Genomic DNA, 16,750 nt, shown 5'->3' on the forward strand with positions numbered 1-16,750 from the left:
ATGAAGCACACATGGGCACCAAACACCCTTCCCACCTGGCGGTCTGACCACACACCCATGGGAAGACATGGCACTGGGAGAGCGAGCCCGAAATGTCCACATAGGCCCAGCTGTCAGTGCAAAGAGTACAACAGGCTGAGTTTAAAAAACAGGGAGTGGCCAGGTGCGGTGGTACACACCTGTGACCCCAGCTGTGGGGAGGGTGAGAAAAGAGGTTCACGAGTTCAAGGCCAACCTGGGCTATGTACTGTCTCAAAACCTCAAAAATAAAAATAAACCATGAAGATCAGAGAATGGTGGGGACCAGGCTATAGGATGCATGTCCCATGGGGGGCGAGGGGGGGAGAGAGCGAGAGTGAAGAGGAAGAGGGAGAGGGGGGGAGAGAGAGAGAGAGAGAGAGAGAGAGAGAGAGAGAGAGAGAGAGAGAGCGCCAAGCCTAATGTCACAGATTCTGACTCATAAGACACAAAGAAACACCAACTTTTATGCCTAATTTTTAAAAACACTTTTTGAAGTCCCAATCAATAATGTCTAGGAGTTGAATCCAGCCTTAAATACAGCTGGCAACTCCTATGCAGGGAACCTGTGGCCAGCGTCTTGTGGCCTCAACTGCAGAGGAGAAAGTCAGACCCCTCCACGCCCACTTCTCATTTCCAATGTTCTCGTGCCCTGTGGTTCTGAGAAGCCACAGGGGCAAGCTTAACGAAGAGCATATCCACGAAGAAAGCATTTCTGTGCTCGATCCTATCCAAAGTGCCTCGCATTTTAAATCAGGGAAGGAGAGACGATCAAATACCATGATGGGATTTAAAAGACTTCCATGAAGTCTCACACACAGCTCCCTTGTGACCGTATGACCACCCTAAAATGCTAGACACACACGCCTTAGGTATTAGGCAATCTTCTCAGCAAGCAACATTGGCCAGCAAGTTTCCTCCATCAAACCTTAACGCCCTCCCTGAGGCCAGGGTGCCGGCCAGTTAATGAAGAAACAGGCTCCCAGAATGTGCCACCTCCTCCTCCCAGGGCCGGGCCAGCTGGAAGATATGCAGTCCCCTCTCTATGTATCTAACAATGTTCATGTCTGCTGGTGTCCTGTCTGACCTATGTTACACATATATGGATGACGCATGCACTCCCAGGTTCAGTTCTCTGACTTAAAGGAATTACTCATGCCCAAGATCATGGCGATGGGAATCCCAGAGGAAGGTGGTGGTTATAATAAGATGTATCATGATGCCCTCACAGCCCTTGACTGAAACAAAGGCATCTACTGGAAAAGTCAATGCTTTGATGTACCAGGTCCCCAGGATGCTTACCCCACAACGAATGCGGTCCGGCTGTACCACCATCAGGTTCCCAGGCGATGTCTCCAGAGGCAGGTCTGTATGCTTTGAGAAAGGAAGAGCTCTCTCGTCCTCGGGCTCCGTGTCGGTTACTGAGTCACAGCCGGAATCTATGGGACACAGGACATGACTGAATAGGAGCAGAAAAAGGAGAACTGGTAGGCATGCTTCGCCTCCCACAAGCCCCACACGTCACCGTACAGGAAGCAGCGAGTGTCACACGAATCCAAGCTGAAGGGACTGAATTGCTAAAGTCACAAAAGAGGACCCAATGGGGGAAAAGCCAACCACTTTGTAGGCCACTGAGTGGCAGGAAAATGGCAATGCTGGGGTGGTGGGGTAAGATCAAGAAGTTTGAGGCAGGCAAAGCAAGGCTCAACTAACAGGCTTCTGGAAGCTTCACCTCACTGAAGGGTGGCAAGGAAAATGGAGTCGGGAGGGAATTGTTTACATCAGAGTAAGAAACTCTGCAGACAACCACAGGAACTAGGGTCACATCTACCCCATGTCTCTCTGTCAGCAGCAGTAAGAAGCGATTAATTTCAACATGCCTAAAGCCAGGAGCCCTGGGTTCCAGGTTAGTACCATGGCCATACATGAGCTAGAAAAGTCAGGACGGAGACTGGGGTGGGTTTTTAACTGCCAACTTGCCACTAGCTAGAAGCACCTGAGAAGTTACACTTTGACTGGAATTATCCAGATCAGGTTGGTCTATGGACAGATCTAACTGGGGCTGTCTTGCTAATTGATGTAGGAATATCCAGCCCTCTGTACGGCACTTTCTGCCAAGCAAAGAGCCCTGATTTGCACAGAAGAGGAGAAAGGCAGATGAGAGGAAGCAGGAAGCGTGAGTCTATTTGTTTCTCTCTGCTCTTGACTACGGATGGGATGCTGTGCGATGTGACGTGTCAGACCACCTGAGTTCCTACGTTGGCTTCCCCCTCAGTGATGGCAACTAGAAATCCTAAACCAGATAATCTCTTCTTCTCTCATCTGCTTTTGGTCTGGGTGTTTTTAATCACAGCACCAGAAACGAAACTTAAGACACAGACTCTGAGCTGGCAGGCAGAGGTGTGAAGACAAAGACAAAGAGGGTGGCAAAGGTAGCCAGACAACGGTGAGAACCTATAAAGACCTCTTCAGCGGGGAGCAGCAGCATCTAGTGATCGACAGGCCTGGTGGAGTGATGCCCAAGATCATGTGTACACAGATGACAAGTCCCCACACGAAAAGATCCACACCTAGGCTATCAGGAAAAAAACAAAAAAACAAAACAAAAAAAAACAAAACAAAAAAACGCCAATCAAAGCAACAAGAGTAGACCCTGGCACAGCTCTTAGAATGGTCAAGAGTCAGAACAGAGATGACACGAATGTCTTCAAGGTGATATGACGCCAGGAACCCTTTGCTAGTGGGAATGGAACGCAGAAGAGCCCCTTTGGAAGGCGCTCTGGCAATGCCTTACAAGATTTACATATATTTTACCACTCAATCCTACAACCATCCTCCTTTGGTGTTTCCCCAAAGCTGTTGGAAAATGTGTGTACACAGAAGAACCTGTGCACAGATGTTTGCAGCAGCTTTCTCCATAGCTGCCAAAAGTGGGAAGCAGCAGACATCCTCTAGCAGCTGAACGGATCAACAAACAGCAGCGCGTAAGCAAGCGATCACGGAATGCGGCAGTAGACGGCACTGAGCTCTCGGGAGAAACAGAGGGGTTAGCTTTTATCAACTGGACACCAGCTAGGGACATCTGGGGGGAGGGGACCTCAGCTGAGGAAATGCCTCCAGCAGATGTGTCCGTAGGCATGCTTGTTGGGGGCACTGTCTTTGATTCATGAATTTGATGTGTCCAACCCACTGTGGGTGGGGCCACCCCAGGGCAACATGGTCCCAGGAGGTGTAAAAAAGCAAACTGAGCAAGTCACGGAAAGAATGCCAGTGAGCTTGACATCCTTATCCCTCTACAGTGCTTGCCCCCAGGTCTCTGCTTCTTCATGATGAACCGTGATGAACTGTAAGCTAAAATAGTCTTCCTCTCCAGGTTGCCTTGGCAGTGGTGTTTATTACAGTAACAGTAAGCAAGGGAGGGTGCCAAGTGGAAGAAGGCATAGACCGTGTGGTTCCACCACCACGACACTCTGAGAAAGGCAAAACTATTGGGGGTGGGGGTGGGGGGACATGGCTACCAGGAGGGAGGAATAAATAGTCGAGCCACATAGATTTGGCTGTCAGGACAGTGGGTATATTTTGCATGATGCTATAAGGTGAGTATATGCTATCTTACACGTGTCCAAATCCACACACGAGAAAACTCCAAGAGTGCACTGTGGCACACAGGACATGGATGAGTTCTGTGCAGGTCCAGCCATTGCAATCCAGGTCCCATTGTGGTGTTGGTCTACAGGGCCAGAGGTACAGGAAACCTTTGTACTTTCCACTTAACTTTTGTTGGAAACTTAGAGCTGCTCTTAAAGAGTCTTTTAAAAATTAAAGCAGCCAAAAAAAAAAAAATGTAAATCACCACAAAATAAAGGAAATGGCTGGTAAGAAGATGACTCATGAGGTAGTCCTGGCAAAGTAATGGGGTGCTGTGAAACTTCCCAATTCACAAACCTCCAAGACGAAACTAAGATGGGCAACAGATGGAGATGCGAAATAAAAATAAGGTGAATTTTAAAAATTAAAAGATGAAAATACGGATGGATGGATTACCATTGATTGGGGGAAAGATTTAAGAACCGAATCTGACATTTTGGTAAACAAGCAAAAAGAGATGGGAAAGGAAACAAACAAAATGTCGTTTATCCATCAAATGAAATTACTCGGAGATGGAAAGGAGTGCGGCGTGCATACGACCCACGCCAGGGGTATATCCTGAAGACACTGTGTTAAGTCAAAGAAGTCAGACAGAAAGGCCACACATCGCATGATCCCAAACACCTACGTCCAGGATGGACAAACCTACGAAGGCAGAAGAAAGCAGGTCAGCTCTTGCTTCATCCTGAAGAGTCTGGGACGCCTTCGGAGAAGTCAATGATGAAAATCTTAAGAATGTATTGAGACAACTGTACCAATCTGAGAATGTACTGAAGACAGTTGAACTGAACTCTTTAAGTGGGATAATACGGCATGTGAAATATTTCTCATGACACTGTTATGCAAAACCCTAATGGGAAACCACCAACTGTTTAAATTTTCAAAGTACTGGTCACGAGGCTGATTGCCTATATGAAGAGGGCGTAGGAATCTCTTCTAAAATGCTCCATGCTCAGTAAATGACACAACTGACATACAAACCGCTTCCGCACTTTAAAACCATGGTGTCACTCATTCTGACCAGCCACCAGGAAATGCAAGAGAAAAACCTTTGCCTCTGTTTCACTTTTCCAAACTAAAAGACTCCGTGGGTGACGGGGCCCCCTTACTCGGCAACAGGCCCAGATCTAGCAGAAGAGAAAGGCATTGAAATGTGCACACACACACACACGCACGCACGCACGCACGCACGCACGCACACGCACACCTCACATGCCATACGATTCCCTGTTTAAAGAGCAGTTCAACGGTCTTTGGTACGTCCAATGATCTGTGAGATTGTCTCAGTAAATTCTTAAGATTTTCATCACCCCGGAAAGAAATTCTATACCCTTCAGTTATTTCCCTGCAGTCATCCCAGACTCTTCAGGATGAAGCAAGAGCTAACCTGCTTTCTTCTGCCTTTATAGGTTTGTCCATCCTGGATGTAGGTATTTAGAGTCATGTAATTCTACCTCCAGTCTTTGTATCAGGGGGGGGGGAACAGAAAAAAATCTGTCTGAGAGAATATTGAAAGTATCCCTTTGGCTGGGTATGGTGGAATACACCTTTAATCCCATAACTCAAGGAGGCAGAGACAAGATCATCTATGTGAATTTGAGGCCAGCCTGGTCTACATATCATGCTTCAGACCAGCCAGTGCTGCACAGTGAGACCCTGTTCCCAAAACCAAAAACGAGCAGACAAAACACCCACGTTATTTTCAAATAGTTTCAAGAGGCACATTGAGAAAGAATATAAAAGTCACATGTTTCATACTACAGGTTTTCCATTTTACTAAATTCATCTTCGAAGGTCAGAAGAAAATCTGTGTCACATTTTCCTTTTTTCCTTCCTTCCTTCCTTCCTTCCTTCCTTCTTCCCTTCCTTCCATCCATCCATCCTTGCTTGTACTTTTTTATTTTCTATAGTGAGAAAGCCCCCCTTTGATTCTGGAATCAGGTGATGAATCTCCTGACTGGTTTTCCTGCCACGAGATCAGTGGGATCTAATGAGACTGACCTCTAAGGCCAGCCCTTCAATAGGTCCATCAGTGCTGTTTTAGGGAGCTATAGCAACCAGCAGTGTGGGTTCAGCAAGTCAGATCGGAAGTCATTCACTGTATCATGCTGCTGCTGCTGGAGACCGACAAGCCATAGAGATCTCTGTCCCGCTGTAGTACAGACAGAGAAGTTGTGTCTCAATGGTCCCATTTCAGCAGATTCAAAGCTTCCGGCCAAGAAAAAGCCAACTCAGCCTACACGCTCACCACCCGAAACCACCCACCCAGTGCAATGACTCCACGTTTCCCTGCCTGATCAGGGCGGTCCCTCTTCCATCCCTCCCTGAAGAGGACGCTGTTGCTTCTGCCTGAATCCTGGTGAAGGCACTGGAAACCCAGCGCCCAGGACCAGTGTAGAGCAATATTAAGATGCCAGGAGACTCTTGGCTGTTTTAAATGTAGCAGCATCACTCAGCTTTCCGGAAGTCGACAGCACACTGGGAAACTATACACACTGTACAGTCAGTCTCCCCAACCCTCATCTGTGGGGGATTCATGTGACAGCTATTTCTATTCAGGAAACAAGTGGCCCAAACTCTCTTATTCAACAAGAACAACCAAACGGCACCTTTCACCCTTTGCCTTACTGCCAGGGAGCTCACGGGAAAACCAACTTGATTCTTAAGCACTGCCACAGTCTTTATTGGGGAGTTCTGGGTTTGTTTTGTTTTGTTTTGTGTTGTTGTTGTTGTTTTGGTTTTGGTTTGGTTTCATTTCCTGGGATCTTTGTGGAGGCTGGATCTGTCTGACTGTAGTCCAAAATGGCTTCAAATTCCCAATCCTCGTACCTCAGCCTCCTGAATGATTGGATTACAGTCATGCAGCACGCACCTGCCTTAACCTCTTTTACCTTCTTGTCCAGGTCTCTGAGCTCAGATCTTTCTCATTTCCATCTTGTGTTGAATTTTGGAGACTATGTCAAATCCTCTGCAGTGCCAGTCAGTGCGAGAATCACCGCTTCTCTAACAAAAGCCCTCACCTACATCCCTTCTGTGAATTTACGCTTGAGCTGTTCATTCAGATGAAAATTCTTTTAGAACAGGACTCTAGCACACTGGGAAGCAGGCTCACCGGGCTGTAACTAGGTCCGGCCACAGGATGTTGGTACTCTTTGGGTTTGCAACCTCTCTGTGGCTAGATACAGCTATGCTGTGTGTTGAGGCAGAAACAAGAGTTCTGTGCATATTGCTTGCAGTAAGAAATGAGACAGGAGATCCAGGTCCTTTGATGCCACAAGTTCCCCAACAGCTTCTGCAAGAAAGCCCCTGTGCCACATTCACAAGGGCCCTCTCTACTCGACAAACCACATCAACTTCGACTGAACGAATCTAATCGATTGAACTTTTATGTGTTTTTTTTTTTTAACTTGCACTTGTCTCTTGTCCATTGGTTTTGCTTTCGGAATTGAGCGGAATGAGAGGCACAGGATGTCCACACAGGTCTAGATAGCAGTAACACAAGCAATCCTTCCACACAGAAAATCCAAGTACTTCTTTCCTTCCTCTAAAAGGGAGACTACTTCTTACTGACTTTGGAGAGGACTATGATTCTTTTCTGCCCCCGACATATTCTACTTGCCATCTAGTCAGACCCACAACTGCACGGCACTGAGTATCTAACCCTAGGCAAGAGAGCTTCGGACACATTCACTGATCGTCCACTAATCGTGGTAACAATGGAAGTTACCTGTCACTGCGTGGCGAGTTAACTACTCACTCGTCTCCGTGTCATCCTCCCCACCATCCTGTGAGATGGGAAACAGCATCCTCTTTTCGGTTTAAAGATAAATATTCCGTGCCCAGAGGGGTGAAATAGCAGGGCTAAGGTGAGGCAGCGAGCAGGGGCCAGTGGCTCTGCGCTTCCTTCCCCGTGGGCAGTAGAAGTCAGTATCACGTGTCTTCCTCAGCTGGGCTGTGGCTGTGCAGCTCGTGAGACACGACTTGCCCTCCACCTCCTCAGAGGCCCGGTGTTGCCGTGGTGTTGTGGGCACTGCTGTTTATAGTTCTGTGACCTCCTGCCAGGGCGGAGGGCACAATGCACAGGCAAGGGTTAAATCCAGAGGCAGCGTAGAGCAGCTGGACCAACCAGCGTCCTTCATGTGCACGTGGCCTCTGGCCCACAGCTCTTTCTGGTTAAGTTTTCCCACACAGCACCGGTGGCCTCGTTCATGAACCCCTGGCGCCTCTCAGTCTGTACACCAGAGCGCAGGGCGAAGAAGAATGGTGCCTACTGATCTGGGAGGGCCTCTCTTCTCAGACTATGCGAGCTACGTTCTAATGGGATAGGAGGCTATCTCTTGGGGAAGTATAAACAAACACTGCTCTCAAAACCAACCACAAACGCCACTGTTGCACGTTTACACTATGCCCAGGACCGCACAAAATATAATCTAGATTATTTCACTTATCAGAGTTGGAAGATGAGTGTAGTTCTGCCCATTTCACAGATAAGATGAGGTAAGTTGTGCAAGTCATACAGTAAGTGCTATATGGAAATGTAACCTCAACTCCTCACTCTATCCATCTATCCATCTTCCAGGGTCCATCGCCCTGCGAGCCTTATATTCTGATCCAGTTGCTCTAATTCTAAAATATACAGCCATTGCTTTGGACACTGGCCTAAATATTTAAAAAACAAGGCTGGTGAGGATGGTTGGATTGATGACCCGAATTCGATCCTCGGGCCCCATGTGATAAAAGGAGAGAACTAAGTCCCACAAGTTATCTCTGCCCTCTACACATGTATGTGTATATGTGACACACACAGTCACACACACACACACACATACAGTCACACAGTCACACTCACACGCACATTATTAGTGTAATACAAAATTGTAAAAAAAAAAAAAACATTCAGTTTCCTGTCTTTCAATTTTTCTATGTCAAGAAGAAAGCCTTGGGGCTGGAGCATACGGCACTGGTTGGTCTCCCAAAGGACTTGAGTTCAATTCCCAGCACCCACATGACAGCTCACAATTGTGACTCCAGTTCCAGGGAGGGAAGGGGTGGGTTGGAGCGGGGAGGTCAGTGCCTTCTTCTGGCTTCTTAAGGCCCTGCATGCACATGGTACACAGACATACATTCAGGCAAAATTAAAATAATATAAATAAATAAAATCTAAAGAAGACAAAGAGGGGAAGCTGTTTCTTCGCCCCGGTCTGAGGACACCGTCAGATTCCTCTGACACTTAGCTCCCTCTGCACCATGAGGGGACCAGTCCATAAGCTCACAGCTCTCCCTGGGCATCCAGAGGAAGAGTTTAGCACTCATGTTTTATTGTCTTATTATTCTATGCATCTCTCCACATCAAAAGCACCAGTTTTTCTTTCACTTACGGTAGAAAGGTTTACTTTACAATAAGCCTACTTGGATTATAAACACGAATTGTCTTAAGTACAATAAACACATTCAGGGCAAGTATAATTGGGAAAGGTTCACGCAATCTTGTGAATGCAATCAGGCCCTGAATAGTATGCTCAAAACTGATTTAAATGGCAAGAACTACGATATATAGGTTTTACCAGAATAATATACCCACGCTCACTGGATTGTAGAGTTTAAACTCTTCTGTGTATTAAATCTCAATGAAATTGGCTTTTGAAAACACTAGTACCGTGACACAAAAATAAGGCAAAAATCCCATCATAGATTCACAGATGACTGAGGGGTCAAGGGAAGCTGTATAATTCCCCCATTTTGCTAACATTTATTACCTAGAGTTTTGCTGTGCCTTGTGAGCCAGGCTGGCCTCAAATTTAAATCCCTCCTGCTCCAGCCTCCCAAGCGCTGGGATAACACTCAGCACCGTGCTTGGCTCTTTGTAAAGGGTGACATAAGATTAAGTCAGGATGTGAAGGCAGGAAGGAGGCTCAGAGCTGGAGCGGAGGCTCAGTGGTTAAGGAAGAAGGCTTAGGTCAGGAGCTCGTTACATTAGTCTAAGTTTTGGATGGTGAGAAAAAAGAGAGTTACCAGAGAGGGAAGCCAAAATGATGACCTTCAGTAGAACTAGAGCTTTTTGTCGACCTAGTCAAAACAGGAACGAGGCAGAAAGGGGTTGGGGCCAGGCTGAACATGTGTCTCCGTCTGTGTGCTGGAAAGAGGTCAAGGGCCAGGCTGAACATATCTCTGTCTGTCTGTGTGCTGGAAAGGGGTTGGGGGCCAGTCTGAACACGTGTGCCAGGAAAAGAGGCTCATCAGTTTGTGCCCAAGACTTCAAATGTGGCAGAAAGAATATGTGAGGGAGCCAAAGATTTCTTGCAAGGATGTAGAAATGCGCAACCAAGAAATCTAAGTGTGTGTGTGTGTCTATGTGTCTTTGTTTATCTGTGTCTATGTGTGTATCTGTGTGTGTATATGCCTATGTGTGTGTCTGCGTGTGTGTATGTGTGTGTGTGTGTGTGTCTGTGTGTGTGTGTGTCTGTGTGTGTGTATGTGTGTGTGTGTATCTGTGTGTGTATATGCCTATGTGTGTGTGTGTATGTGTGTGTATCTGTGTGTGTATATGCCTATGTGTTGTGTGTGTATGTGTGTGTATATGTCTATGTGTGTGTATGTGTGTGTGTCTGTGTGTGTGTATGTGTGTGTCTGTGTGTGTGTGTGTGTCTTTGTTTATCTGTGTCTGTGTGTGTATCTGTGTGTGTATATGCCTGTGTGTGTGTCTGTGTCTGTGTGTGTGTATGTGTGTGTGTCTGTGTGTGTGTGTGTGTGTGTGTATGTGTGTGTGTATGTTGGAAATTCGTGAAGGAAAGTGTGTCTTTCCTCTCCCTTTATATGCAAGGTCCAGGACATTGTGGGGACAGCCTTGGAGCACTAATACAGAATTGCCCTACCTCCAGAGAAGCTTTATGGAGTTTTCCACACAGGGTAGACCATCTTGGCTATTTCTTACTTATGTTCATCTGTACCACTGATGTGGTGATGACTTTATCATGAAACAGCTACTTTTCAAATTTTGTCTGTCTGTGTGCTGGAAAGGGTTTGGGCCAGTTTCACAGTGTTCCACAATCTGACTTGCTACCCCATTTTTAAGGCCATACCAGGTGTCCACCGAACTGACATGTTCTGGCCCTGACCTGGGTCCCCTGGGAGAATGCTGAAGGTGAGGCTTCTGTTGTCTTGGCCCTTAAGGAGCTCAGTTGAGTGGGAAGATAAGGCCCTGGGTGAAAAAAGCGAGACTGTTTTGCACTGTGAAACTGCAAATATATCTTAATTAGGTGAGTCAATGTCCCAAACTGCTGTGAGACATGTGGCCACGTTATGAATGGGACCAAAGTTTAAAGAAGCCTAAATAAAATGAAGAGGGCATCAGTGAACAGAGAAACATGCATGGTTAGTTTAAGTCACAGGAGCATGAGGAGGTCGAGCTAACCCTTCTGAGAAAAGGTGCAGCATCGTTCAGTGACATTAATAACGGATTTCATAACTCCTTTCATTTCACCAGTGAACACTCACTGCTATCAGGGGTCATTCAAAGCCTATGCAGGGTCCACCAAGACATATAAAGGGTGAGAAAATGTGTGTTCTTGCTAGCGAGGGACCTCCATATCTGAGGGCAGGAAGGACTGCGCTTGGTCGACCAACATGAGGTGTGACTGGTGACTTAAAGGTATGGTAGGCAGGCAATGAGCAGCTGCTGTAGGAAGCAGTGTGGTTTGCCTTCCACATAGTAGGTTCTGAGGCAAGGAAAGCCTGAGGACCCACGCACAAGGATCTGCTCTTGTATTGAAGAGACCGATTGCGTATCAAGGACGATTCAAAATACAATTTTATGTTGCAAAAAAAAAGTTAAAGGCATCCTTTCGTTTGCATGGTTTGTTTTTGTTGGTTTTGTTGGTTTTGGTTGGTTTGGTTGGTTGGGTTGGGTCTTCTAAAATGGGGTCTCCTTTGTGGCTAGAACTCAAAGCGATCTATCCTCTTGCCTCTACCTCCTGGAGTGCTGTCATCTTTTAGTTAAATTACTCCAGCCGCTCACACTCTCACAGCCTCTCACAGTCTGGTCAGAACTGCGAAGGGAGTGGCTGACCACCTCATCACACCCCTGCAAACTCTGCCTTCAAATGCATGAAGCAGCACACACTGGCGGCCAACGGTGTTACCAAGCCAACATCCTGCCCTGTCCGCTTCAGGGACGAATAAGATGCTAAATTAACCAATGTCTGAAAAAGAACCCCATAAGCATGGTCCGAGCTTTGGAAAATGATTCTCAATCGGGCTATAAACATTCCTCCTCTTTACACTACCTTCATCTGTGTGTGTTTGCTGGTAGCCTAGAAATGTGGTGTCCTGGACATGGGGTCCTTGAGAGCATGGAAGCCTTCAAGCCTGGCTCTGACCCCACTTCCTAAAGGCACAGACTCACACGAAGTTGTTCACCTTAGCTAGCCGAGGCAGGAGGAGAGTGGCTGGCCACGGTGAAGCTCTATAACACAGAGTTTCAGTCTCCTCCCGCAGCTTCCTGGCAAGCCCTGAGATGCCTCGCCATTTTTCGTTGTCACCCACAGGACTTTCTTAGCCTGCTCACACACCTTGGTTAATGGGTGTTGAATTTCCCAGCCAACTAACCCTTTCACTTAGAGAACTCCCCGAGGGTAACTGTACACCGCTGGCTAAGCGAGAGCGATGCTTCCAGTGGCTGGCAATTTTCACACTTGGCGGGAGGGGCCGGTACCTGCCAGGCTCTTACCAGGAAATATGGGATTCAGTCGGGGGAGGGAGGAGGTGAGGATTATGTACTGGTATTGGAGTAAGGTGACTACGGGGATACCTATCATTCTATCCTTCATCTTCACCTCCCCTCATACCCTTGGTGCCAAACTACTGAGTAGGATCCTAAGGAGAGGTTCTCAACTCTAGCTTTAAATATATTCAGGGTAGCTGATGTACCTCCCGGGAGACAAGGAGAAGGAAGAGGAGAAAGAAAAGGAGAAAGAGGTTGAGAATAATAAGAGGAGGAGAGAGGGAAGAGAGGGAGAGAGAGAGGAAAGAGGAGAGAGGGAGAGGGGAAGAAGGAAAGGAGGGAGGGAGGAAGAGAGGGAGGAGGAGGAGGAAGGAAGGAGGGAGGGGAGGAAGGAGGGAGGGAGGGGAGGGGGGGGGAGGGGAGGAAGGAGGGAGGGGGAGGAAGGGGGAGGGAGGGGAGGAGGGAGAGGGGGGGAGGAGGGGGAGGGAGGGAGGGAGGGGGAGGGGAGGGGAGGGGAGGAGGGGAAGAGGGGGAGGGAAGAGGGGAGGGAAAGGAGGGAGGGAGAGGGGAGGAGGGGAGAGGGAGGAGGGGGGGGAGGGGAGGAGGGAGAGGGAGGGAGGAGGAGGAAGGATGACATCCATTCTTTCTCCCGTCTTCAGGTCCACAGTGTTAGTGACTCTTGGGACCTGCTTGGCTCACCTGTCCCCCACCCCTTCACCATCTGGCTGGTCTGCTCCAGCTGCAGATTCCTGAGACTGTCTGGCTTCACAGCACATCTGTATTTGCAAAAAGTTTTCGATAAACAGTTCTGGGTAAACCCTCTGCACAACCGACCCAGGTCTTTTCCAGCTTACCGGGCGATTAACTTTTTCCTACATTTGTCAGGCAAGCCATTTGGTCCTCTTCAAGGTACTTAAGGTACAAAATCAAGGGATCAGACAGGAGGAGAGGGGACCTCAGGGCTCTGTGGCCTTTTGACCCACATAATCAGTCTACAGAGACTGTTCAAAGTGTTAGGTTTGGATAATTTTTTTTTTTGCTTTTTCAAGGAGTGTGACAGCTCTTCTCTTCTCCACCCGGCCCTACCTGCTCTTCAGCTTGAAAAAAATAGCACCAGGCTACCATGACAACCAGAGCATATGTCACCCTGTCCACGGAGGACAGACATGCCTACGACTCTCGGGCCCCTCTGCCATTGGAGTTGGGGCCAGGATCCAGCAACCTCCCAAATTCAGCCGTCAGGAAACATTCCAGAGTAGTAGGGTCGAGTTGCTCCCTCCTCATCAGAGAGCTGAGGGTTACCCAGAGTTCTCTCCCTACCCAGTGCCTCTGAACTTTTATAATGTGTTCTTTTCAGTGTTCTCGGGCTCCTGTGATAGAGGTGACCATTTTTACTTCGCAGATGGACCAAGGGAGGCAGAGGCATGCGGACTCAAGCTGGCTCCGAGAGTTGTTGGTGGGGGAGTACGACCGCACTGGGAAGTCGGGGCTCCCAGCTTCAGGCCCGGTGGACAGAAGCAAGAGGCACAGCTGCTCAGAAAACGGGACCCCAACAGGTGGAGGGGACTGATGCTGGGCCCCAGACAGCCTGTCCTGGTGTAATGGGGAGGGGAAATCTGCTTCCCCTTTCTAAACAGGTTCATAAATGCCTGTTTCTGTCCCAGACTCGGCATCTCTCTGGTTACTCTCATCAGCCACAGACAACCCAAAAAGAGCCTAGGAAAACTTCCGCTGCCCTTAAGATCCTTGCCAAGGGCCTGGGAGAAAACCCCTTTACAGAGGCAAGGGCTGGGGGCCTTCGGGCCCCTCTTTCATTGTTCAGGAAACCCCAGTGTTGCTAACAAAGCAGGAGGCACCACATACGCCCCCAGCCCCCACCCTTGAGGCTTCCTCTTTCTTCATCTGTTTCCGACACTTATAAATGTGCTTCCTCTCTCTATGTAAATTTGGTTTAAATGGCACAGCGAAGTCTTGTAATGAGGCCATTAATAACTGGTCTTTTAAAAGGCTCTTCTTGGCTTCCTGATTCAAGAATCAATTCTAATCTAAACAAACAGTGATGTCTGGATTTACTGGTGTAAGGGCAGACAAATAGGCTTTGTTTGGGGCAAGCTGGGTGGTTTATTTTCGCCCAGCCAAGTGAAGGCCAAAGGTAGGCCTGGAAAATAAAAACCACGCTTAGAAAATTGTGATTAAAATCCTGTTCCGTTTGCACTTCCACAGCCCAATGGAGAAACTTCCAGAAAGGCACAGGCAGCCTTCACTTTTCCATTCTGCTGACCTCCTCAGCTGACCCCTAGTCTTCAGGCAGCTGAAGCCAGAGAACTGGTTGGCCAGTTTCGCTTTCATTTCTAAGGCGGGCCTTTCTGTCCTTCCTTCCTTGTGAGAAATGCTGTGGTGGCTTCCCAGCAGGACCAGGGTAAGGTGAAGTGTGATGTTCCTTGGGAAGGGGATTAATGAAACAGGTCGAGACACTTCCAATTCTGTTTTAAGGGCTGGCGAGATACTCTGCTGGTAAAGGTCTTGCCAGCAACCTGACTTGAGCTCAAGCCCTACAACCTACATGGTAGGACAGAAAAGACCCTGGACTTGGGACTGAGACACACGCACATGGTGGCACATGTCCCAACCCTATCCCTGTGCCTCTCTCTCTATGTCTCTGTCTCTCTCTGTCTCTGCCTCTCTCTGTCTCTCTCTCTCTCTGTCTCTCTCTCTCTCTCTCTTACACACACACACACACACACACACACACACACAGGGCTGCTGTCACCACCACCCTCCTACCGTCATCAACAAAAACAAATAAAAAATTTCCAAAATTTTTTTTTCTTCTTTCTTCCTTTTTCTTTTTTTCGAAGCTGGGGACCGAACCCAGGGCCTTGCGCTTGCTAGGCAAGCGCTCTACCACTGAGCTAAATCCCCAACCCCCCAAAACTTTTAAGTTAAAAGCTGTAACATCTTTAACCCATGATCTTTTCACTGTGCCCTCTCCTTCCCCTCCCCCCAATAAAACCTGGGCAGGACCAAGACTCTAAAGACTGACTGTTTCCCAGGGTGTACACTCTTACTGAGTGGCTCTGGAAAATAAGTCCCCTCAAGCCACAGAGGCCCGAATGGACTCAAGTCCCATCTGTCATTTGCCAGGTGGGCTTTCCTAAGCTTCAGCCTTGTCTTTTTCTTGTTTGCGGGCTATTTTTATACCTGCCTGGACCGTCTCAAGCCTTCTATGGGCCAAGTGATAAACTCCAGGAGCCCTGTGAGAACTGAAAAGTGCTTGACAAAGTTAAAGCAATTAGTGTGCTTTATCTGGTGTCCAAATTGCTCCTCTTTGAGAGTAGATTTCCCTGGCATTCGTTCATCTCTGTATCCCCCAGAGCCAAGACTATAGTGAGAAATCAATAAGTGCTTCTTGCATGAATGGACGAATCGATGAATGAAGTAAGATGAACCATTTAAATTACTAGTAGGGAAAACACCAACTCCACCTCAGGGAGGGTGAGTGCAGGGCCTTGGGGCCCTGAAGCTTTCAAGATTGACTACGGAGAGAGAAACAGGAAACTGTGTGATCCCCTAATTTACGTCAGCAGGTGCCCTGAGATTTTTGGCAAGGTACAGTAGGGTAGTTCAGGTCTTCTGAGAAGCAAAGGCTGCCGGGAACCGGGGAGGAAGAAGGATCTCGAGCGCAAATGAAGGAGATGGGAAGAGAGTTGGTACGTGTGCTAGACTGCTGTGCGGAGGAAAGCTCTACAATCCTGTCAGCTCTGTTCAGACTGGCACTGGCTACTGGAGGTGCCTGTGCTTTCTGGGAAAGGGTCAGTTACTGGACAGAAGAAGCCAGCCTTCTGTCATAACGGATGTGGAGTGTGACAGAGTTCTTAAGCAATTCCACCTCAGGTGGCAGGAGGCCTGCAAGGCACACACTCTCTCAAAGCCACCACTTAGAAGACAGCCCGTTAGAGCACGGAGGGTTCAGTATCCAGGCAATCTGGACTGGATTCTGGTCGCAAGCTGGTCGTCACCTTGAGTGAGTTTAACTGTTTCGGAGCCTTGGTTCTGACAATGGAGCGGCGAAGTCTCGGGACTGTTCTTGGTTGAGCGATGCTCACCGTAAACTGGGTGCTCGGCTAAAGGCAGCTGCATCTGCCACATCATCATTCTCATAATTGTTGTTAGCAAGGAATCCCTATTCACAGCTGAGGTCTGGGACGGCCCTCCCGTTTCATCCCAGTGTTAGAGTTTTATGAGACCGCTGCAGAGGAATGGATCGAAGCCTAAAACAATCTCTGGCTTGGCAGTATTGTCGAAACCAAACCGGTTTGTCGAATAAATGAAAGGTCGGAGGGACTTTCCCAATTTGGCTATTTC

General features: G+C 48.1%; 1 protein-coding gene across 1 annotated transcript in view; it reads right to left on the bottom strand.

The window, feature by feature from the left end:
* Positions 1 to 16,750, bottom strand: part of Pik3ap1 (phosphoinositide-3-kinase adaptor protein 1) — a 120,298-nt gene that overhangs the window by 61,331 nt on the left and 42,217 nt on the right. The window contains exon 6 of the mRNA XM_032895027.1: positions 1,321 to 1,457. Within this exon, the coding sequence (XP_032750918.1) occupies positions 1,321 to 1,457 (137 nt within the window). The remainder of the gene's footprint in view (positions 1 to 1,320; positions 1,458 to 16,750) is intronic.

Source organism: Rattus rattus, chromosome 2 (assembly GCF_011064425.1).
Source record: "Rattus rattus isolate New Zealand chromosome 2, Rrattus_CSIRO_v1, whole genome shotgun sequence".
Taxonomy (NCBI): Eukaryota; Metazoa; Chordata; class Mammalia; order Rodentia; family Muridae; genus Rattus; species Rattus rattus.